Source organism: Misgurnus anguillicaudatus, chromosome 20 (genome assembly GCF_027580225.2).
Source record: "Misgurnus anguillicaudatus chromosome 20, ASM2758022v2, whole genome shotgun sequence".
Classification (NCBI taxonomy): Eukaryota; Metazoa; Chordata; class Actinopteri; order Cypriniformes; family Cobitidae; genus Misgurnus; species Misgurnus anguillicaudatus.
In genome coordinates, this window is record NC_073356.2 from 37623110 (window position 1) to 37647648 (window position 24539).

The 24539-nt window shown below is 37.8% G+C and overlaps 1 protein-coding gene across 1 annotated transcript in view; it reads right to left on the minus strand.

The window, feature by feature from the left end:
- Positions 1 to 456: 456 nt before the first annotated feature.
- bop1 (BOP1 ribosomal biogenesis factor) overlaps positions 457 to 24539 on the minus strand; it is a 77483-nt gene continuing 53400 nt past the window's right edge. Inside the window, exons 4-16 of the mRNA XM_055218970.2 lie at positions 20568 to 20722; positions 20367 to 20484; positions 17609 to 17710; positions 16952 to 17164; positions 16287 to 16448; positions 15988 to 16068; positions 12151 to 12220; positions 5275 to 5407; positions 4313 to 4493; positions 3480 to 3771; positions 3073 to 3157; positions 2785 to 2892; positions 457 to 1217 (exon numbers count right to left, since the gene is read on the minus strand). Of these exons, the coding sequence (XP_055074945.2) occupies positions 1064 to 1217; positions 2785 to 2892; positions 3073 to 3157; positions 3480 to 3771; positions 4313 to 4493; positions 5275 to 5407; positions 12151 to 12220; positions 15988 to 16068; positions 16287 to 16448; positions 16952 to 17164; positions 17609 to 17710; positions 20367 to 20484; positions 20568 to 20722 (1854 nt within the window). The 3' untranslated portion in view covers positions 457 to 1063. The remainder of the gene's footprint in view (positions 1218 to 2784; positions 2893 to 3072; positions 3158 to 3479; positions 3772 to 4312; positions 4494 to 5274; positions 5408 to 12150; positions 12221 to 15987; positions 16069 to 16286; positions 16449 to 16951; positions 17165 to 17608; positions 17711 to 20366; positions 20485 to 20567; positions 20723 to 24539) is intronic.

Consider the following 24539-nt stretch of genomic DNA (forward strand, 5'->3'; position numbering starts at 1 on the left):
TATAATTAGTAAGTTATCGAAGTTTTCTTCAATATTGCGAATACCAATAAACTAATATAAAAAACGGTACCTTGTTAACATTTTGGTCAGACCAGTTATTCATCTACTAGGCAATAAAGCTATGTTAAGGTAACAGTACTTAATTTAATGCTTTAATGAGAAATATTATTAAACTCGTCACCTCTAAAGAGATATTAGCCAATTAAGATTGAGCTGTAAACGCTCTTAAGTCAGAAAGGCAAACAGTGAGAGACAGACGTCTAGAACGAAGAGAAAGACCCCGCAGGTGGACGGCCTCCGTGAAATCTGATCTATAACACACAGAGCCGTCTGATCAGCGACGTCTGGGCCTCTCGACGGAGAAAACGAAACCTATTCCCAAACGCTGCCTGCGTATAATTCAACAGAAACCCCCCTCGCTGACCCGAGGTGAAAAAACACACAGAGCAAATAGTCTTCAAGAAACACCATGTTTAATTAAAATCCAACAGGTCTTTGAAATACAAGTAAAAGTTTCACAAGTCAATACTTTGTAAAAAAAGAAAGACAGCACATCTGGTGGTTGACACGGCTGGGTGGACGCTTTGACAGGTAGCTTTAAACACTACAGGAGGTGAACTCACAACAAGTTTGTATCTTGTGTTGTTTGCTTTGGCGAGATTTGTCATCAGCCGTTTGTTTCATTTCAAATTCTGCTTCCTTGTCCAAGGATTAGCGGTCGGATTTGATTTGCCGTGAGCTCGATACGGAAACAGGCCTTCCCGAGGTTTGGGTTGTGAAACGGTGTCAGTTATGATAGACTACAGTCCTGCGGGAATCTAGAAGCAGCTGGATCTATTTTCTCGTAACATAAAGCAAAACACGATTCGAACGCATATTACAATGCCATGTTCAATATCAGACCAGGCACTTGATTCCTGCCAGCAACGTTTTGATGTCCCCAGAGAGCGGCGAGATGGATTTGTCTTGAAGCATTTGAGTCTTAAAAAAACCTCACCGGTGTGTAATTTCTGTTTTCGAGCTCCTGGCAAAGGGATGTTTTCGTTAGCTACGGACGCCGTCTCTAGGTGAAAAGACGGACCGTTCCGTCCGCCCCGGAGGAGAAAACCCAGGGCTGGGTCGGGTGAAAGGTCACATCCAAAACTCCCAGGTCGTGAGTGACGGTGTGTCCTTTCAAAACTTTAACAGGAACAATCAGAGGATTCTGCAACAGATCACTGTGAAAGAGAAACACACGTCAGAAACTTTAACTAGTTAAGTAAAATAAATTCTGTCATGATTAATACTTTAAGCTTGTTTAGCAAAACTAAAAACCATAATAAGGACAGTTGAGTGTTCAATTAAAATGCCGATAACTTCAAATAAGCTGAAACTATGTTTTTCTCTCACTAATGTATCATTTATTAAACCATCTGTGATGGATATACGAAGGGGTGAGAACCAGAGGGATGTATTTATATATCTCCATTTCATCCAAAATATAATTTACGCCCTTTTGGTACCCAGCCCTCAATATGTGCTTTATGGAGCGTCAACATTTCAGGAGTGATAGGAGGTATTTTTAATAAAAACTTTTGTGATCAACTGAAGAAATGAAAAGTCATACACATCTGAGACGACATGAAAGGGAGTCAATTTTGATGGATTTTTTAGGGATATTCGGACAAAATACAGCAGAAATGTTGTGATGACGCAAACAGAAACCGTGACTTGCACATGCTCGTCATTACAGTCAGAAACCAGTCTGTGCTTATTTGTTCTTAAAGAGACAGTAACTTCAATTAACCTACTTAAGTCTGTGTCATTAATGTTAATCAAACAACCCAAGACAAAAAGAAAAATCACTTCTGTAGCTCTAAAAAATAATAATAATAATTATATTTAATTTATACAATAACGACAGTTTTATAATTCATTTTATTTGATTTCTGTACCTAATGCTAATTTCAGAACTTTCCTAATGTGTAACTAATGTTTGTAATTTCTTTATTTGTTATAAGATTTTCCCCATCCCTTTTTTACTGATCCGAAAAATAATCTGATCCGTGCCTCAAAAACTGTAATGTGATCCGAACCGTGAGTTTTGTGATCCGTCACACCCCTAGTAAAGTTAGTACACAGTGATAGCCATAAATGCAAATGGTACTAAAAATTGGCATAATTTCTTTAAGTGTTTAGGTTTTCGGCTTTGGTTTCCTTTTTTCGGCCAAGAATTTTTCTTTCGGTACATCCCTAAAAATTATGAGAACCTATGACAAATTATGAGAAAGATCATTTTAAAATGAAATGTTATCTAATTGGTAGCTAACTGCACTAAATACTACTATATGGGGAGGGATGCACCAAATGTTCAGCAATTAAAACAATTTGGCTTAGAATAGCAACAAAAAAAAATGTGAAAAGACTGAATACATTTTATTAAACAATAACGTTGTTTATGACACGATCAAATAGTAACCAGCGTTGAGTGACACACCGGGCGAGAAGCGTTGTGTCGCGTAAAGGACAACTCGCAGGTATCGCACACCGGACGTGCACATGAAATAACAATCTTAGTCAGAAAGAGTCTTATTGTGGCTGATATGTGCATTTAAGATTCATCACATTAGAAATCAAGGGTCAAAACAAAAACATTGCATTGTGGGATACAGTTTGATATGCTGAAAGTTCAGTTGTATTCGGCATATTTCATCCCAACCGTCAAATTTTTTATTAATTAAGAATTTTTTGAAAGATAGAGAGATAGATAGATAGAAAGAGAGCAGAGATAACAACTGTACTTACTTGTAGACCATCCCATGACAGACAATAACACTGCCATCATCAGACGCAGATGCAAACAGTGGGTAGTGCCTGTGATAGGCCACGCCCCTCAGAGCCTTTTTGTGGTGTCTGGTTGGACAAAAAACAAGACAGAGCCGGTTAGTGTCCCGACAGCAGAGGGACGTTGTGCAGAACCGCTACAATTCCCAGTAGATGACATCCATTTAATAAACAGCGCCAGCATAAGCAACACTTTCCCCCGAATTCTGCCCCAGACCGTCAGAATGACAGAAACCTGCGCTGACTCACCGGAGAACTTTGTAAGGTTTCGTGGACAGGTCCAGATCAAACCAGGCCAAGCGGGAGTCGTAGCTCCCGCATATCACATTGTCGCCTGTGGAAAAATGGGTAAGACAGAGCGACTGCGTTAGGAAACGCATCAAATATGACTTCCCGAAAGTATACAGTGATGTCAGAGGAAAAACTAGAATATTCATTCTGAACAGATCTTTCCTTGGTCAACTCCAAAAACACTTAATACTATGAAATATATAGATTGAATGCACAGTTGCCAAATGCATTCATGTAAATTTTCTATCATATGGCTTCAGATGACTTTATACACAGTGCACATTTAATAGCATTATTTAATATCAATATCAAGACTTATGACCTTACATGTTTGTCCTTTCTGACAGTAAAACATGCAAACTCGCCTCCTGGATGAATGGCCATGCTGGAGATCCACTTGCAGTTGGCCATCAGTTTCTTGGTAAGCTCCTGTTTGATAAGGTTGTACACCCGTACGTAGCGCTGCGTGGCCACGAAGAAATAGGGCCTGATCGGGTGGAAGGATACGCACTGTACCAGGCCTTTGTTCTTACGGAAGGGGTTCTGCGTCCGCCGTTTGCTCACCTGGTGGATAACCACCTGCAGATTACTGCTGTTGTCAGGCATGACGCAAGCCAGGTAGTCTCCTTTCCCATGCCACGTCACCTGCCTCACAGCCTTTAGAGAGAGAGAGAGAGAGGTCAGAGGTCAAAGTCATTTAGTGGTAAATGCGCAGAAAATTAATCCAATATAACCTCAAAGACACGCCGAGACGAAATTTACAGCCGTTATTAACGCCGGCTTCGCCTCTACCAGTCTGCCAACCCGTGTCACGGCTTCTCCTCTTCCAGGAGTTTTAATTGGACACTAGAGGCGTCTTAAATTTCTTTCCATCTCAGGAAAAAGACGACCACAAGCTCGTGGGTTTTGCCAATAGTTAAAAGTCTCCTGGCTGCAGCCCATCCAAAATTGTGATTGAAAGAAAAATCAAGTCATCTAAGATTTTTATATATACAAATAAAATATTATTATAAAATATAGTGATTTGGCTTTTTAAATAATATACAATTCATTTATTGTAGATGGATATCATTATGTCATAATTAATTAAATAATTATTGTAGGTTTTAGTCGAAATAAACTCTTGAACCGAATGAAGGTGGATCAGTGTTAGGTCTCCAACTGTTGTCAACAGCATGTTTGCAGATGTTTTAATTACCTTGGGGTGTTTTAGGGTGAGGCGGTGACCCTGTTCATGACCTTCACCCTCTGAGACAGTCCACTGAACCGATTGATCTCTCACTTCTTCTGGTTCCTCATAAGAGGAGATGAGCTGATCCGTGGCAGTCGACACCAGCCGGTCGCCCAGAGCAGGATTTATGAGGAGCACGGTGTCATCACTACACACACAAAGAGATAATTTAACACATTTATCCATCAACAATATCCATCAATTTATTAACCGATCCATTCATAACCTCTCAACCAACTGGGTGATTCTCACGAAATCCAGACTTAGGTGTCCAGCATCAGAAATTTTAAAAAGCCCTTGAAGCCAATTGTTTTTGCACATATAAGATTAAGGTCTGAACTTACTATAACCATTATTTTTTTCAGAGGATTTAAAACATATTTCCTTTAGAATTATTTTTTCAATTATCATAATCAAAAATTACATTTACCAATGATCACCAAATAGCACATGTTTCTTTAATGTAAATGTTTATAGCATAACATGCACTGAAGCTTTTTATTTTTTAGATTTTTTAATTATAAATATTTCCATGTCAAAGAACTCAAATTCAGTCATGGACACGTTGCGGTAATGAAAATTTTCCTCTTAAATGTGGAAAAAACAACAAAATTGGTTTGTATGATGTCATTTGAAATAGTACATGAAGAGATGTTTGTAACTGTATGCTTCTTATTTTGATACTCTTACTTTGCATTCTCTTTTTTATCAAAATTTTTCATGACACCTGTACTTACAAACCACCCAGCCCTAGAGCGCGAATACTACACTATAACATTAGTTTATTTGTTTTAAACAATTACAAAAAGGTCTTAAAAATGGCTCCTTGTACTTAATTTGCTTCCATTTATTAATAACGCACACCTGTCATTTCTAAAAAGCATCAAATTTATAAAGGAAAAATATATAAAAGGAGGCGGGGCTCTTACTAGTTGACAGCCACCAGGCAGATGGCAGGATTGGGGTTCCAGGCCACGCCCTTCACTGCTCCGCCCACCTCCATGGTCTTTAGGCAGCGCGCTGTACTGACCTCCCAGAAACGAACGGTGCAGTCATCAGAGCCTGAAGACAAGATGAAAACACATTTATTGAGTGAGGTCAGATGAAGTGAAGGACGTCATGAAGGCAAGTGTTACTGTAATACTAACTCAGGGTTTGTGACTTTCAACAAACCACTAATTTTTGGTGCTTTACGCGTAGTGCAACGTGTGTGTGTGTGTGTGTGTGTGTGTGTGTGTAAAAGAGAACAGATGCAATGACTGTCTGACCACCGGCATCCAACACAACACACAAACTAAACTCTCCGTCAGCTTATACAAATCATCCTCACTTAAACACAACCACTGTCGCACAACACACAAAGCTGAACATAGAAAGAGAAAGAAAGAAAGAGAGAGACTATATTTCTAAAGGTGAGAAAAAAAGAGAGAAACAAAACAACACTAGCTGTTTTTCCATCACCATTTAAATTGTGCAAAATGACATTGCGAATTTAAAATACAGCCAATGGAAATGCATCAAATTCGCAAAAACTCCCATATATCGCAAAAAAGTTTTTACACTCGCATGAAGCGATTTCCAGGCAATTCGGAAAAGGTGTATTTCGCAAAACAGCAATGGAAACAGTTTATTCAAATTTCCAAACTATGTTGCATATAATCGATTAATGGAAACGCCATATTTAGCAATCGTTTTTTGTCGACATTTAGAAAATAATGCTTAAGTTTTGCGCAAATCTGCAATGGAAACTCAGCTAGAGAGAGAGAGAGAGAGTGAAAGAAAAAGAGAGTATATATTACTAAAGGTGAAAAAAATAGAGAGAGACAAAACATCACTAGCTGTGTTTACAATTACCCTTTAAATTGATCAAATTGACATTGCGAAATGAAAATGCGGCCAATGGAAACGCATCAAATTTGCAAAAACTCCCATATATCGCAAAAAAGTTTTTACGCTCGCATGTGTTTTTCAGGAAATTCGGAAAAGGTGTATTTCGCCAAACGGCAACAGTTTATTCAAATTTCCAAACTATGTCGCAAATCAATAGTTTTTTTTTGACATTTAGAAAATAACGCTAAAGTTGTGCGCCATCCACAGGCTGAGAATCAGGAACACCATACAAGTGTTTTCCTTGCAGTTTGTGGCGGTATATTCACGACGCCCACATTAGCATGCATGCATGGGGTTTTTGCAACTTAGCCTTGCACGTCAACCCCACTGGTGTTTGTACAGAAACTGCCATGTGAGACAGAAGTAGTGATAAACACAATGTGCAAACATCTATTTATTGGGCTCAATTTTGATTTTGTGGGGGGCTGACAAATAAATGAATGTATGGGAAACACTGCATTCCAACGACGCTCACTTTCATGCAACGCAAATATAACACGCCTATAATCCATCCCACTTTGAAGTGGTACTAAACTCAATGGAAAAACGAAACAAGCCAAAGCTAGGTGAGCTCACCCGACCTGACCCGTGGGGTACTATGCAATAGAAAAGCACAATTAGTAAACATACCAACATCAGTCGACGTGATGTTTTTGAATGCACTGACTCGCACATCATCAATTGATGGAAACGTCATAATTTTGCAAGTCTTTTGTCGACATTTAGAAAAACTGCTAACATTTCGTGCAAATCTGCAAGGGAAATGCAGCTACTGATAATGAGTGAGAGACACTACATTACTAAAAGGAGAGATGGAGAGAGAGAGAGAGCACCTGCTTCAAAGTCGACCCATGAAGAAACCTCATCCTGATAATAACAACGTATAATCTCATATGAACTTTTATACCTGGATCATTTATAAAGTCAGCAGTGGAAACGGGTCAGACTGGAGGGTGGAGTGTAATAATTCTCAAACCCATAATCACTTTTTAAGTATTGAGCAGTATGGTGACAGATATAGCAGTGAGGGACGGGCTGTGGCCGACTGAAGTCTGTCTGGACCGTACAGCTGTGGTGTCCTGTACAAAATCTACCCGCCCGCTCGCCAACACAACACACAACATAACACACTGCTGCATGTTTGTGTGCAAGCGGATCGGTTTCAGGGGACACTGAAATTTTCCTGCACCCATTTGAGCAGCAATGGTGACCATAAATATTGTAAAATGGGGCTGTAAGATTTGCCGTTATGAAAGGAAAAAGCAGCAATATAGCTAAAACTCATTATATAAGACAGCAATGATGGAAAATTAATACGTCTTGAAGCAGACATGACGTTCACAAACCATTTTTCTCACATAATGACATTTTTTGAGTGAAACGATGTAAAAAGAGAGAGAGAGAGAGACAAAACATTACTAGCTGTTTTTCCATTAAATTGTCATTGCGGATTGAAAATACAGCCAATGGAAACGCATCAAACTCGCAAAAAAGTTTTTATGCTCGCATGAGGTGTTTTTCAGGCAATTCGTAAAAGGTGTATTTCACAAAACGGCAATGGAAACCGTTTATTCATATTTCCAAATTACGTTGCATATCATTGATTAAAGGCACTCTTAGCGAATAATGTGCGACGTCACTTCCTGTTGATGTTTGAACTGTTTTCAAACAAACGGAGCATAGCTAACGCCTCCCCCTCCCTCTCACGTCCGTGCCTTCATGAACGCGCCCAAACCCCACCCCCAAATCCTTCTTGTCGTTAATTGGCTGGAACACTTTGTTATGTTTTGTTGTGCTAGGTTTGGCCACTATGTTGTTATTGCCGTTTGTCGAGCCTGAGCTGTCTACAGAGATCGCATTTTTTTACAGTTTGATCAGTGGTCAGGTAGGAAGCAGATAGTGAGGAGATGTTTGCTGTACGTAACAAAAAATGTTTTATGGTCTAAAACGCGTCAATTCGCTTAGAGAACCTTTAATGGAAACGCCGTCATTTCACAATAGTTTTTTTGTAGACATTTAGAAAATAACTCTAAAGTTGTGCGACATCCACAGGCTGACAATCAGGAACACCATACCAAACTAAATTTTCAGCATGACTTGATTAGAACTTTTATAAATAGTGTGTTTAAAAATGATCTTTAAAGTGTTTGTCTGTACTAAACACTAACCTATGTGCTAGGGCTGGGCGGTATGACGGTATATTCCGCTACCGCAGAATAAAATGTCAGACGTAACATATTTTTCGATTCCGTGGAATGCAAATAAGTGGGCGTGGCTAACTCTGCCCTCCTGCATGTTAGACTGAGTGTGACAGAGAAACATGTAAAATAATTCACTCATAAAAATGAACAAGTTATTTGTGTAATTTTATAATAAGTGCCAGTGAATCCACCGCAGGTCTCACAGTGAGACTCTCGTTCACTTTTTCTCTCCGTGCTCATGCAGCAGCCGGCCGGTCTCTCACGTGCAGGGGTCTAAACACGCGCAAGGAGCTGCGACGCCAATTAAAGGGTTCTTCTCGCAGATAATGCTAATAGTTGTAAAGTTTTCTGAACTTTAAGCAAGCTAAGACAAAAGTCGCGCTTATATCAGTGACGCGTGCGCTGCTGAAGCAATATAGTTTGACGAGCCATTTGCTTTGTACACACATATTTGATGGGAAAGACAAGAAAGAGACGCAAATGTTAAGGTATAATAGAAAGTAAAAAGCGTCAAGACCTTAAAACAGACTTCATGATCATCAAATTAAAGCACCTGTCAAATTTATAAAATCTAGAGCTTCGTCTCTCATATACAGGTATTTATCCTGTCTATAAACAAGATTTTGTCTTATCAAGACTTAATCTGTTGTTATCTTCTGGGCAATTTCACTTTAACATTATTAACTTTTAATTGCTCATATTTGAAAACTGCGGTGAGCATTTAGTTAAAAGCCATTAGTGAGTGGCAAATTTCTGTACATTTTTGTAATCAAAAAACTATATAAACTGAAAAACATGTATACCGTGAAATATACATATCTGTGAAATAAAATGACTCATTCCGTGAAATAGATTTTTGGTCATTCCGCCCACCCCTACTATGTGCTCCAGATCTTTGATTCATGTCTTGCACAGTAAAGACGACAGTAAATTCAAAATTGTCATTATATTTAAAACAAAAAAGATAATCAACTCTGGACTGTATATAACAGCCTTGTGAGGCATCACGCAAAATTGATGTGCCAATTGTTCAGTACTGAAATGTTTATATCGTTTATGACAGGGGTCTTCAACTACTTCTTCTTAAAATGTAAATATGATGTGGGTCAAACTTGTCAAACTTAAACCCCTATTTATTAAAAGATTTTTACTTTTACCTATTATATATGTTATGTTGTTTTTGTTACTTTTTGTTATAGGTCATATATTTAAAAAAATATATATTTTCAAAAAAGATGCACACATCTTTTTATTCTAAACAATTGGCCAAATGGCAATAAATCAACTATGAACATTGCAAGCGCAAAAAAATAATTGCAAGTGTAAATAAGCAACATGTATTTTTGTAAAGCAGAGCTCTTAAACTAATTAAAAATTTATAAATTGTTACATTTAATAATAATAACAACAATAATGCATTTTATTTATAAAGCACTTTACATTTGAAAGAAAATCTGTAGTTTAATTTCAAGAATACATTTGAAGTATTCACGATGTATAGCCAGTCTTCTTCTTATGACTGAAATTGCACTTCATGTTTTCTTTTTTTTAGATTTTAAAGCTATATAGGCTAAACCGCCTTTCCATTGTAGACTACATTTGGACATGACTGTCGGAGTTCGCCCCCTAGTGGCAGTCATAAAGAAATTTCAGTTTAATCGTAAATCCGTGCTAACATGGGAAAAAAGCTCATTCCAGTGCAAGAGCCTTTAATCAACGAATATATTATACTTAATAATTTACTTATCAGTCTGACTTTGTGCGTGCGGGGATGCAAACTGCACACACGTCAGTGCCATTTACATTAGTTTCCAGTCGGGTAAAAAAAAATTGCCGCTGGTTCGAGTCGGACTCGGGTCTAATTTTCTCGTGTTTGTCTCGGGTCGGGTCTTTCCTTTAAAAAAATATATATATTTATGCATGTCAGGTTTGGGTAAAAAGTAATTTGGGTCATTTCGTGCAGGGTACATTTCTTTCGACCCAAGATGACCTGAATTTCAAATACTGTAATAATAATGTTAAAATTTGGTGCAAATCTGTATTAAATCGTATTCGAGTCCTGATTTATAGTATGCTTAAAACATTTTTTTTTTTTAGTTTTGGTTTCCTCACAATCCTTAGTGCATTTATATATATGCTAATATTATAACGTAAAAAACAAATTGAGCCTATGAAACACAACAAACAAAAAAAAATGCAAAATTGACAAGCAAGCTTCTTCAAACATTTCTTCTTTTATTACAAATTCGTCCAGGCTTTTTAAAGCTGCTGGCTGTACAATCTTTTCAATGAGATTTTCCTACTGTGATTTCTAAATCTGCACCACAAAATAGGAAAAACCCAGCAGTCGAAACAAAGCCCTGGAACAAAAGAGCCACTACTGCTTTGTCAAAGCCCAACCCACTGATATGGAAGAAATTATCTCTATTAAACATACACACACAAAGAAAGCAGGTCGTCAACCGCCATTTTAACTGTGGGAAAAAACATTTTATTACTGGTTTAATATATTTTATAGCTACACAAAAGAGCAGCCCTGTCTGTAGTGGTTTTGCATATTGGTTTAACAGATATTGTCACTGAACTGCCCTCCCTGATTTCTTTTTGCATATTTCTAACTGTGTTTTATCATCTAACTTTAATTTACCCCAATGTGATGGATTTCCCCTGAAGCGACTCTGTGCAAAGCATTCTGGGAAAGCAGCAGGATCATTCTGCAGTGGTATTGTTACCTGAAGCACCTCATTCAAATGAGACGGGCAAATTCAAGCGTATTTTCATACTGTATGAATATCATTTGGTTTCTGTGGATTTGGCTGCTTCACTAACATTGAGTGAAATTGACTGCGTGCATTATTAAAACGATTCTTTCGTTCGAGTAATTTATATCCCCGAGTTAATAGCAATCAGATGGCCGACCCGACCGAGGGAATATACTCCGTATTATAGCGTGCATTATGTATCTAAAGAAACCCCGGTCCCAAAATACAGATAATGATCAACAGACCATGATTGCACTCGAGAGGTTTTCCTCCATTACCGACCAAATCTTTTTATACCTACACACATTATTCTCACAGTAACGTGTCTTGGAAACCCTCTCGTAAGTTAAATGGGAATCAGATTTTCTTCTTAACGGCAAAACGGTTACGATGTTTGTCAGGGCTTCGAAATAACAAATAGCTGGTGAAGATGGACACGACCCATACAGGAGTGACTAACAATAAGACTCGGCTGCCAAAACCCATAAAAACGAGAAATCGAAGTCCGTCTAGAGGGTAGGAAAGAGATGGATCACGAGCACAGCGTGATTGATTTATTTGTCGTTTCAGGCGTGTCTTCGCTCATCCTGGCCTCTGCGAAATCTTGAATCGCTCTCATCTCTCGCTCGGCCCGTCTGCAAACGTTCGCCAGGACTCATGACATCATGACGGGTAAGCGAGGAACGATTTTAGCAGCTTGTTAGCTACCGCTGAGGTAAGAGAGCTAAGACAGACCTTACCTCACACCTCAGATGAAAACCAGGACCCTTTTATACAGACAAATCAGTTTGAATGTAAACATACAAGATTCCTAAATGTGATGAAGGATTTATAAACCATCATGATGTACAGGAAAATCTATTTTGTTTTCGCAAATCATCTTTATAATGGCTGCTGAGTATCACTGCTGAGTTTAAAAGTAAAATCTGCATGAAATGGTGACAAAACTTACCGGATACGATCCACTGTCCACCTGGTGACACGCTGATGCTTCGAACCAAACTGGAGTGTCCACGATACACCTGTCAAACAAAACACACACATCAGATAGAAAAATATTAAACAAGTGTTTCTGTGAGATTAGATGAGGACAGGCTAACTTGTTTTCCAGCGTCAATCTATTATTTTACATGAATCTGTTACAACTAGGGGTGTGCAATATATATAGTTTGCGATAATGTTGTTTAAATGATGTATAATTATCGAGAATATCACTTGCTTTTCAAAAAACAGACTTTAGTGCCCACGCATTCAATTTGCATGCACTTTGCGGCGTGTATATGGCTTGTAAAAATCTGCGTCATACAAATTTTAGCCCAGCGGTTCCCAAACTTTTTTAGCATGCGGCCCCCCTTGTGTACGGTGCATTCCTTCGCAGCCCCCCAAAGAAAATTTGTGACAAAAAACTCTTCTAAAACATTAATATGTTATAGGAGGGAGCTAGAACAATTTAAGACACAAACACATTTTTGAAGGATGCAAAATATCGCCTGTTTTTGGTATCTGCAAAATCACACGTGTTATCCAGATTTTTTTTTTTTGCCAATGTCGCACACCCCTAGTTAAAACCAAAATATTTTAGGCTTGTTTATTTCATTTTTGTTCGTTATTAACTCTTTCCCTGCCATTGACGAGTTATCTTGTCAATCCGCAATACCACTATTATCCAGCAGGTGCACTTCCACAACTTAGAAATCCCGGGAGTATCGCCCTAGGTCAACCAGCTGCATGTCTGTCTAAGTTTTGAGGATCGCTCTGCATCAGATCTCTATCAAAAGTCCTTCACAAAAATGGAATCATCTCAGCTTTTTGCTCAAAATTTTGTGTTTTTGAAGAAACCTACCCATATTTGAGAGGTGATAAAGGAGAAGAAATGAAGGTAGGATAATTTTTTTTGTTTGAATGCAGAGAGTCTGTTCCCTTCATTTAATATATTGTATGTTTATATATATGCAGTTTTACAGGCATGGTTGTCGCAAAACGTTAGTTCAAAAATTATTAATGGTGTGGTGCTGTATGTAACACTAGCTATGTTTCCATCAACCAATTTTAATGCACATTTTTAAATATCTCATAAAAAGTGCTCAATTGAGTCTGATACATTTTTTATCTGTTAAGAAGAAACTTGCATAAACTGCGATGGAAACAAATAAAATTCTTGCAGCGAATCAAAAGTCGTAATCATAATCGAGGCCTTGTCCACATGGGTATTTTCAAAACCATACCATTTTCTATGCGGTTTGTGACTGAAAACCAAACTCTTATGCAAACACCTGCTAGGGTTAAGATGCAGCATTGTCACAAGTTTTTGGCCTGTCACGTGCCAACATGGCTTTAAGGTTAGACGTATATCTCCTAGGGCTGTCCTCGACTAAGAATTTACATATTCGAATCAGAATTGTCGAATCTTTTCATAGTCGACCGATAGTCGAATCATCTATGTGTGTGGCTGCTGCTGTGTGCATAGGTTGGGAGGGGGTCAGACCAGGGACAAATTGATAACTTTTATTTTCTTTCACAAGCAGCACACATAAACAAGTTTCTGATTAAGTGACCAAAACTGTCTTTCAAGTGATGAACGAAGACAAAACTGACGATGCATTTATATATTTTTAAGGTAAAATGTAAGGCAACATTTGTTTAATTATTCCTCATAACATTTTTAAGCCACGATGTACAGAACATCACACAAAAAACATTTTGATAACTAAAAATATAACAAAGGTGATCCTGCCTTGGAAACCTTGGCTAATTCAGTGTTTTTATTTAATTTGGAGATTAAGCGCGTCAAAGCAGTCATGACCAAAAAAACGACAAATGAGAAATGACAAATAATTTGTGATTGTTACTGCAAATGATAAAAACTAAGCTTTATATACAATTCATAAAAACACTGAAATTAATGATTTTATAGACAATACGCGTTATTATTTAGCAGAAATACCTGCTTGCTTTCACTTTGATCATCTCCATTCACTTTAGATACAGAAACAACTGATGATATTATTTATTTCAGAAATCGCTTTTCTATCATTTGAAAGTGAACACCGACGAGAATATTAAATTACAAGACAGTCGTGTCAGGCATAAATATAGGTTCGGTGCAGATATTTTCCGTTTCATCACCGAAATTTAAAGAAACGGTTTACCTATTTTGTAGTTTAACTTTTGACAAGATAACCACAATGTTCTAAATACATTTTAAAAACTTATACCCGTCGAAAACATCCGTTTTTTAATGTTAAGTTTGATGAACTTCTAAATATGAGACAAAGCGCACCTAGCACGATCGGCTAAATTGCATGCGCAAGCATGGCCAGCACGCAATAGCGCAACATCGATACAACGAAAAGCAATCCAAAATGTACAGACTTAAATTAGATCAGAATTTACGTTTATAATAAGTACATTTTTTTAATAAAATAAGGTCAGAAGGAACAAAGTGCAGAACAAATGTGCAAAATGCCTCAAGTGCACGAAAACAAAACACAAGCCAAATAGATAAATCAGATAACCCAGAGTGATTTATAAATAAAATAAAATAAAGAAATTATTAAAAGAATGAAAGTATAACCAGAATTGCCAGCTTTTTCTTTTAAATGTAGAAACAAAGAGGCAATGGTTTATTAACATAGGAACCTCTTATGGACGTGTAGCCCGGTCACACGGGTTGCTGGATTATTAACGCATTTTAAAAATATTTATTGAAAGCTGATACTTCACATATTATTTGCAGAATTATAATAATATGCTGTATATTAATATATTGGGAGAAAGCTGTTATGTGAAATCAGATAATGTGTGCACCCATATACAACCAAAATTAAAGGATCCTCATTTCATAACACATCTGCGACGATTCGACTGTGAGATTGGTAGTCGAATCGGGCTTCTCCTATCGATGCATCGAATCTTCGACTATTCGGGGTCACCCCTAATATCTCCATTGGTTGGTTTGGCATGCTATTGACAGCGTTTCATGCCGGGTTTTTGCGTGTTTGTGTGGACGCAGAGATATTTTTTTAACAAAGGTGGGAATAAAATAAAATACCCGTGCGGACTAACCCTGAGGTGCAAAGAGACGGCATAACTGGACTAAGAAGTGGATCGATCTCAGTGCAAATCAACTAAATTTAGTTTTCGTCATAAAATCTGTAGTCAACGTGGTTAAGTATAATGAATCATCTGTCTTACAAGACAAGCGTTCCCATAGAGCAGTCAATTGCAGGAAATGCTTTATTAAATTTTATGCAATATTACAAAAGTTAAATTCGCAACTGGATGGAAACGTAGCTAAAAAAATAAGAACTTACTGTCCTATTATAATAAAGTTTAAAAGTATTACTGATGTCTAATCTGTTCCTACACCTCCTTATATGATTATATGTGACCCGGGACCACAAAACCAGTCATAAATAGCACGGTTAATGTTTGTAGCAAAAGCCAAAAATATTGTTAATCATTAAGATATTATAGTAGTAGAGATCATGTTACATGTACATTTCCTACCATAAATATATCAAAACTTTATTTTTGTGAGTGAATGCAGTGCTAAGGGCTTCATTTGGACAACTTTAAAGGTGATTTTCTCAATATTTTGATTTATTTTCACCCACAGATTCTAGATTTTGGGCCAAATATTGTCCTATCCTAACCAACCATACATCAATGGAAAGTTTATTTATTCAGCTTTCAGATGATGTATAAATCTCAGTTAACCCTTATGATGGTCCATATGTACCAGCAAACACAAAAAAACACTGATCACAGACCAGTTGACTTGACGTACCAGAGACTGTGTGGTTGGGAATGGCTGCAGGTCTTTTGGTTTGGGGAGTCTGGGGATCAAATCTTCTGGGTTCACATTCACCTAAGAGACAAAATCTTGTTAATATGAATAATACTTGTTAAAATTAAAACAAAGAAATGTATCTTTTTTATTTGAGATGTGTGTGTGGTGAAGATCAAACACTTTTGTGACTTAATATATTGGCTTAACAAATGGTACACATTTAAGGGGGTCTCTCAAACAATAAATGACAGGTTTAAGTGATTATCTGTAAGGGCGAGGATGTCGCTGCGTCTCACCCTCATCTTGCGCTGACGTGGACACAGGTACAAGTCGAGACAGCGTTCGAAGCGTTCGTGAATGAAGCGCGAGTAAGCGGGAACGGCCCGCAGGCAGGCGAACTTCTTCGGCAGGAAACTCAACTTCCTGTCTTCGGGATCTTGTTGCTCCCATGCCAACCTCTGAATAAAACATACAGAATAAAAACGTTAAAGAACAAGTAAACCTTCGGCGACAGCTGAACTAAAGAACAGGTGCAGTCAAAATTGGGGTCAAAATTTGCTTGTATAAAAAGATTAACATGCAGAAGGACTGCACGTGTTCACTACAGCATGTAAAACAAAATGCAAATGACTTATAAGCAAATTGTACAGGCCTAATGGAGGCGGGCCTGGAAACGCAGGTGTGAATGTCCGGTTTGGGCGTGCAGCCACAATTTCACACAGCAGACACAAAACTATCTTCTGTATATGACCTGTGTGCTATAGTCATCTGAGGTCAAATATAGAGTATTTCTTATGACAAATGTTTATTAGGTTTCTTCAGATGATTACAGGTGCTTTCCATTGCCCGGTACGGCTAAAACATGACATGAAACACTGCAGATCACTAAAAATTGTATCTGCTGATACTAAAAAAATATCTCGACATAAACCATGACAGTGTTTTTTTGTCTTTTACGCACCTCTTCCTCCGACATCAGATACTCTGGAGGAGGGTTATACGACTCCTCGTGACCGGGAAGTTTTATCTTGGGTGCGGGGATGTGCATCTTGTGTCGTCCCAGGATGCTGTTTGGGTCTTCTTTGGCCCACAGGTCGTAGTATTGCGGGGTGGTCTCGACGGGTCTGCGCGGCTTGATCCAGCCCATTTTTATGGCATGGACCAACTTTCCAACCTAATACAGGCACAGTTATGAGTGAAAAACACAAGCATGTCAGCTCAAAGACACATAACACATCATTATTGTGATTGAAAGCACGTGTATACGGTCATTACACAAAACCCTATAGAGAAACACACATTACACCATCAGCAGTTTACTGCAGGAAACAAACTCCATACAGCATCGGGAATCAAAGAGGGAATGGAGACGAAGCGGGCGGCGTGCCTCCTATTTTTACTGTAACGTTTGCGGGTCTGAAGTCTTTCAGCTTCAGAAGGCCATTATCTCGAGGTTTTAGGACTCTTTCCACTTTAAAAACCATGTGGGATCATTATTTGTAATGCAGCACAGCTGGCAGCGGTTACAGGACGAAACACAGCTATACCCGTGCCGATGTATGCAAATATATATTTTCAAATGTAAAAGGTAAAAATCTGTGCTTTGATGGAAACTCACCTTCTCTTTCTCAATGAGGGACGGGATGAAGCTTCGCTTGTCTTCAGGCCTGTTGGTGACCGGATGAATCATCACTTCACTGGAGAAATACTCAATCGCAGGCTGAAAAAAAACGAAACGGAGATTTAGAAAGACAATAAAACAAAGTAAAGATGACAAAAACATGTAATAGATTCTGTGTTCCTGTAGCTTAACTGGTAGATTAAGGTCATGGGTTTGATCCCAAGGAACACACAATGATAAAATGAGGGATGCAACTAACGATTATTTTCATAATCAATTAATCAGGTGATTTTTTTTAAATAATCGGGCGATTATTCATTTTTATTAATCTGGCAATTTCTTTTCCGATTAATAAAAAAATGCCTGATTAATCAGAAACAATATTATTATATATAATTTGCCAGAATAATCAAAATAAAAATCACCCACTTTATAGAAAAAAGTATAATAATAATGATTATTTTGATTAATCGGGCGATTATTCATTTTTATTAATCGGGCAATTTCTTTTCCCGATTAAAAAAAATTGCCTGATTAATCAGAAACAATATTATTATATATAATTTGCCCGAGTAATCAAAATAAAAATCACCCAATTTATAGAAAAATATTTATAATAATAATAATTATTTTGATTAATCGGGCGATTATTCATTTACTCATTTTTATTAATTGGGCAATTTCTTTTCCCGATTAAAAAAATAATCGTCTGATTAATCAGAAACAATATTATTATATATAATTTGCCCGAATAATCAAAATAAAAATCACCCAATTTATAAAAAAAAGGTATAATAATAATTATTATTTTGATTAATCGGGCGATTATTCATTTAATCATTTTTATTAATCTGGCAATTTCTTTTCCCGATTAAAAACAAATCGCCTGATTAATCAGAAACAATATTATTATATATAATTTGCCCGAATAATTAAAATCACCCAATTTATATAAAAAAATTAAAAATAATAATTATTATTATTTTGATTAATCGGGCAATTATTCATTTACTCATTTTTATTTATTGGGCAATTTCTTTTCCCGAAAAAAAAAAAAATTGTCTGATTAATCAGAAACAATATTATTATATATAATTTGCCAGAATAATCAAAATAAAAACCGCCCAATTTATAGAAAATATTATTATTTTGATTAATTGGGCGATCCCCCCTGATTAATTTTTCCCGATTAATCGGGGCGATTATTTTTTCCCAATTAATCAGCTAATCGGATAAAAACTAAATTAATCAATTAGATTTTTTCAATAAGGCATTAAATCATGGTATTCACGTGTAGAAGTGCACTTTCAAAAGTGCAAAGGACACAACTACTCCTAGAGTTTTACTAATATAATCTTGAATTTATTAGTTTTTAAAAAGTAGCTTTTAAAAAGTAAAACATCTTCATTCATTCATTTTAACCTTCAACTTTAAACCTTGATGAGTATTAACATTATTCGTTATTAACAAAATAAATAAGCAATTATGATATGAAAGTGATATACATGCATTACAGTAATAAAAACGTGGATTTCCCCCTTACTTTAAAACAGATGCTTAGTTTGTGGTTCAGTACTATTTTTATGAAAACCCAACAACAAATAAATAAACACAAACTCACTTATATTAAAGGACAAAATGAAACTTTTATTAACCAGCGTTCTTTGCGCTTTTGCTTCCATCGTTGTCAGGGTTGCCAGATCCCCATAACAAAACCAGCACGATGGCCAATCAAAATTTGTCTAAAACTATCCCAATGACTATTCACAGCCAAATACCAACAACAAATGAACCAAATCCTTTAATCTCTAACCCGCAGAAACCGTTTTAAAGGTCGAGGACCTGGCAACACTGCCTTGCTTTTAAATAAGCTGGTTGCGCAGTAAGAAGCAGCAACGCCTGATAAACGTGCAGCTCGCCCTGTATGAAGAAACAGCACACAGTTCATGCTGTATGAAGCGTGTCCGCACCATCGACAACGCATTTCATCAACGATTTTTATCAATTTTATCGATTTGTTGTTGCAGCCCTAGATAAAATGTACAGTTTACCTTGAAAACACTGTAAATCGCTGTGGATTAAGTTATCTCCCAAATGCATAAAAATAATCAAAACTCGTATTATTCAGCATTCGACTTGATGTAGGAAAGATTGCACACTACAGACAGCATGCACACTTTAATCTTCTGCAGTAAAAGTAGTATAGTAATGTTTCATCCGAACACAGCCGATTACAATTCTGTCGTTTTGTTGTCCTGTGTAGTTACCCAAAAATTGCACCGCTACATAAACTTCTGCAGTATCCGTCTCAAACAAAACAGTTTTCAGTCCCATTAAAACTAAAGAGCGGGCCCTGCAGTGTAAATGACAACATCTGGTCTATCAACATCTCCAGACGCAACACTTGCGACGGGTCCGGTCAGATGACAGGTGGCATTTTCACGCGTATGAACTTTAAAGCCCGTCTGAGGTGGACTGTTGATCACACACAGATTCGACTCTGGCGTGACTCACTTCCTGTTTGCACCAGAACACACAGCAACGCACAATTAGCACTAACGCTTGTAAAGTCAAAGCCGTGTTTGCTAAACGGTGGCCATGACATAATCCAACTTTACGACCTCCTGCGTAGGTTGTGTTACTTCATCTGTCGGCGGTGAGCTTTTTTTTACCTACTGTGTGTTGCAATTATTATGTTGAGGAGGTGACTGACATGAAAAGCGTATATAACTTTTCCCTACTGAAAGGCACATACCTCATATTCATTGAAGTTGACGTCTCCAAATTTGCCCTCTTGCAGACGGTGCACGAGGTCCACCTGCTCATCCGTCAAGCGAATATCTGTGCCTGTCATCTTGTCCTTAACGGTGCGCCTGGATGTGAGCGAGACAACGTGTTAAACTTATAACAGCATTCATAAAAAGACTTATAAATGAACGGTCCAGTCGCTCCTCACCAGTAATCTGGGTTTTCCATCTTGTCCAGAAACTCGTCCAGCTCATCCTTGTTTCTAATTGGCTTAAAGATCTTTTTGCCATCCAGGTCGTATCCGATGTGAGGATAATCTTTATACCACTCCATGGGAATATTGCCGACAGTGTTGCGAATGTCCTGCGAGGAGAAAGAAAAAATATGAATCTGAAACACCACATTACATTCAGAGTTTACTTTTCCTTCTCTAATAGCTGTAAAATAAGACGGGTTAGTAAGTCTTATTAAAAAACACTTAGTGTCCATTATGGGCGTTTCATCTACATGAACGGAGAAAAATGGAAATTTGCAAAACTGTTCAGACCAAGGTTACGTTTCAATAACATACAAAAGGCACCAAACGTCGGTGTAAATCAATTTTTTCGTCATTTCTAGAGCAAGTGTAATAAAAAAAACAACTCGACCAATTTTCTCATCCCTACCCATGTGACAGGTTCTTTAACTTATTTAACTAGAAGGCATAGCGGAGTAAACCCAGATCTCACCGCTCGCCCACTTTACAACGCACCACAATACCATTACACATCCTAAACCGCTAATAAACCAAACACAGCTTTGCTCTCAAAATAGAGATTTCTTTGTCTGGGAAAGACGACTGTGCCATACACACACATGCGCGCGCACACACACACGTAAGAGCAGACAGCTGAAAGTTCTCAAAGTTTGTGAGCGTCACTTTAAAGCGAGGCTTACACCTGTGAGCGATCTCTATAAAAACACCCCTACCATATCCAATTAGGTCCGAGTGGGCAACCCTGTCACGGTCTCAAACACAGCCGACGGCAGCTGCGCAGGCCCCCCCCACACCCGACTCATCATCAAAGGCTCACAACCTGAACTCTAATCTGATTGGTCGATGGTGAGAATCGTGTCGATGTGATCTGGCAGCTTATTGGTGCAGATCGATCACAGGGATGTTCTGATTGGCGCCATTGTGATCAATCTGATGGAGACAAATCCATGGAAAATTCAATGTCTGGGAATTTTAAGTGTCTGGTGTGAATGGTAATCGTGCCAACTGGAAGTCAGCGCTGCCAAATCGGCAAACCCAACAGAAGCAAAGACAGACTCGCTAATCTGATATTTCCTGTCTGCAGGCGTCACGGATTGTCACTCAACCTTGGCAAAGTTTTCCGGATGGAGAAATCAGGAGCGCTGACATAATATTTTAGTTATTAAAACACGTTTTCTGAAGCACTTTGGGTATAGGTTTTTTTCTTCTGTCGACCAAAAGAGAAGATAAATGATGGTAGGCCCATTGACTTCCATAGTATTTGTATTTCCTACTATGGTAGTGAATGGGTACAATCAACTGTGTGCCTACCATCATTTATCTTCTCGTGTTCAACAGAAGAAACTCATACAGGTTTAAAACAAAATAAGGGAGAATTGTCATTTTTTGTTGAACTATCCCTTTAAGCCTCATCTCCTATAGCGTTGTGTTAGCAGCACAAAGGCCGCAGGTTCGATCCCAGGGAACACAGAGATAAAAATGTAGTCATTTTGGATAAAAACATCTGCCAAATGCGTAAATGTGAATGTACAAAGACAAAAATTAAGAAAGCCATTTATGGGTTGACTTTCCGAGGGGTCAAAGTTATGCAAAAGGTTTTCCAATCATTCCGTTATCTTAAATAACAATAGGGTTGTTGAATATAATCGTTTTTACGATGCATCGTGATGCTAATGTGAAGATAAGACAAAAACTTAACGACAAAAACAGGGTGACGCGGGAGCCAGGAAGTATATCGCTATCTGAAATATTGCCAAAGACGGCGTTACAGGGACGCAGGAAGTATGGCGAGGGAGACGAAGCGCCTCGTTCCCTTCTCGGGGAACAACAATTATTATTATAAAATTATAACCTATTTGATTCCCAAAATAAGAAATATCCAAATATTGCCTACATCACCACAAAACAACAACAACCTGTAACATGATATTTACCACATCGCCAGAATACACATCCCTAGCTTTGAGATATCAGATTGAATCAAACTAAATAAATTACATCATAATTGAAATGAATCAGACCAGTGACGATTTACAGCCCTAATATTTTTGCATTTTATCCAAAGTGACTTCCATCTATACATTTTATCAGTTTGTGTTTCCTGAAATCAAATGAGTAACCATTGTCAGGGCTCCAGACTGCAACCAAATGGTGGCATTTTGCCACCAAAATTTGAGAGTGTGCCACTGAATTTTACATCCAGTTGCACATGTGCGACCAGTAAATTTTACCTTTTCTTGTGATGTGACATTGAATTTGAAACAGCACATTGTACTTGCTGCATATATTATCAAATTATTTATTAGTAATACAGTGGAAATTAGTAGAAATGTGATTATTTGGTTAGCATGTTGATTTACGGTGTGTGCCCCTACTTTTTCTGGTTGTGCCCCTAAAATTTTCAGTTGGGGGCCACTGTGCTCCTAGTGAAGAAAGTTAGTCTGGAGCCCTGATTGTGTTGCTAATGCAATCTTCTACCTATCGAGCGCTACAGGAAAGTTTTGCCCCTATATTCACACCTCCGGTTGAGCCAGTCTTGGGTAATCAAACTCTCTAACACTCGACTCGACACATTAAGCCAAAAAGAAAAAGGTATTACAGTATTTTAAAATGACACACTTGACCTTTAACCCATGCAAATAGTTAAAGGCTGCAGATCGGTTCCCTCTGTAGGGCGCACGCAGGGTCAATGAGGTCAATCTCTGTTCTCTCAGTAGGACTATCCACGAGGCTAAAGCAACACTCGCCTCACCTGCTTTCAATTCGGCAACCGAACACGGGCTTTATTAAACGTCAGTCAGGCCTGTCAGGAGATGTGGATGGAGAACGGTGTTCATTTGGACGATAAGCCTCTCACCACACGCTCTTATCTTCATACAGCTCAGACGGTGCTGGAGACGGTGAGATTAACTCACGAGTGATGGAGGATTGAGATCTGCTGACGCGTGTGCGTTCATGACAGAGGGTTCGAGAAGATGGTCAAACATCTACACATCTGATATTTCCACACATCATTAAACTCACAAAGACTGGAAAAAATGCTAACCACCTGAGAGATTCAGACTGTCAGTCAAAACGTACGTGCACAATGCTCGAGAAGACAATCTACGTGACATTTAACCGCTTTGGAAAAACTATTTGGCTAAACACTCGTATTGAAAGCACATACTTCTATACAGAAAATATGCCAGTTTTGAGAGATTATAAACTTACTTCTTTGTTGCATAATGGTTCACATCTGCATGCACTTGTTATCATTTATTTTTTCTTAAAATTACTCTTCACAAACTACCATAATTGGTTCAAATGTTTACCTTATTCTGCAGTTAAGGTTATATTCATTCTTTATTTTTCTTAGGTTTGACAAAAGATTAATTGTGATTAATCGCAATTAATCGAGTACAAAATAAAAGTTTTTTTGCATAATATACGTGTTTATTGTGTGAAATTATTATGTATATTTAAATACACACATACATGTATACATTTAAGAAAAATTTATTTTTGTATTTTTTACATTTAAATAAATAAATAAATATAAGCTGGGGATAATATAATCCCAAAAACATGCACGAATTAAACTTAAACTTTGATTTTAAAAACATTAATCCTAATCTAAATATGATAGAGGTTGGATATTAGCAGGTTAACCTTCCCTTAATCTTAAAACCTAATGCTGCGTTCACACCAGCCACGGTAGAGGCGTCAAGCGCGAGTGATTTCAATGTTAAGTCAATGTGAAGACGCGTTGACGCGCGTCTGGAGGTCTCGCGGCGCAAATGAGGCATTTAGCGTGGCGCGGTAGACGCGATTCCGCCTCATTCGAGCGTCTAGTTCTAGAGTTAAAAATTTGAACTTGGTGGAAAAACGCGCCATGTTAACCAATTAGTAGCTTGCTCTAGTAGTGAACGTGATTACATGAAG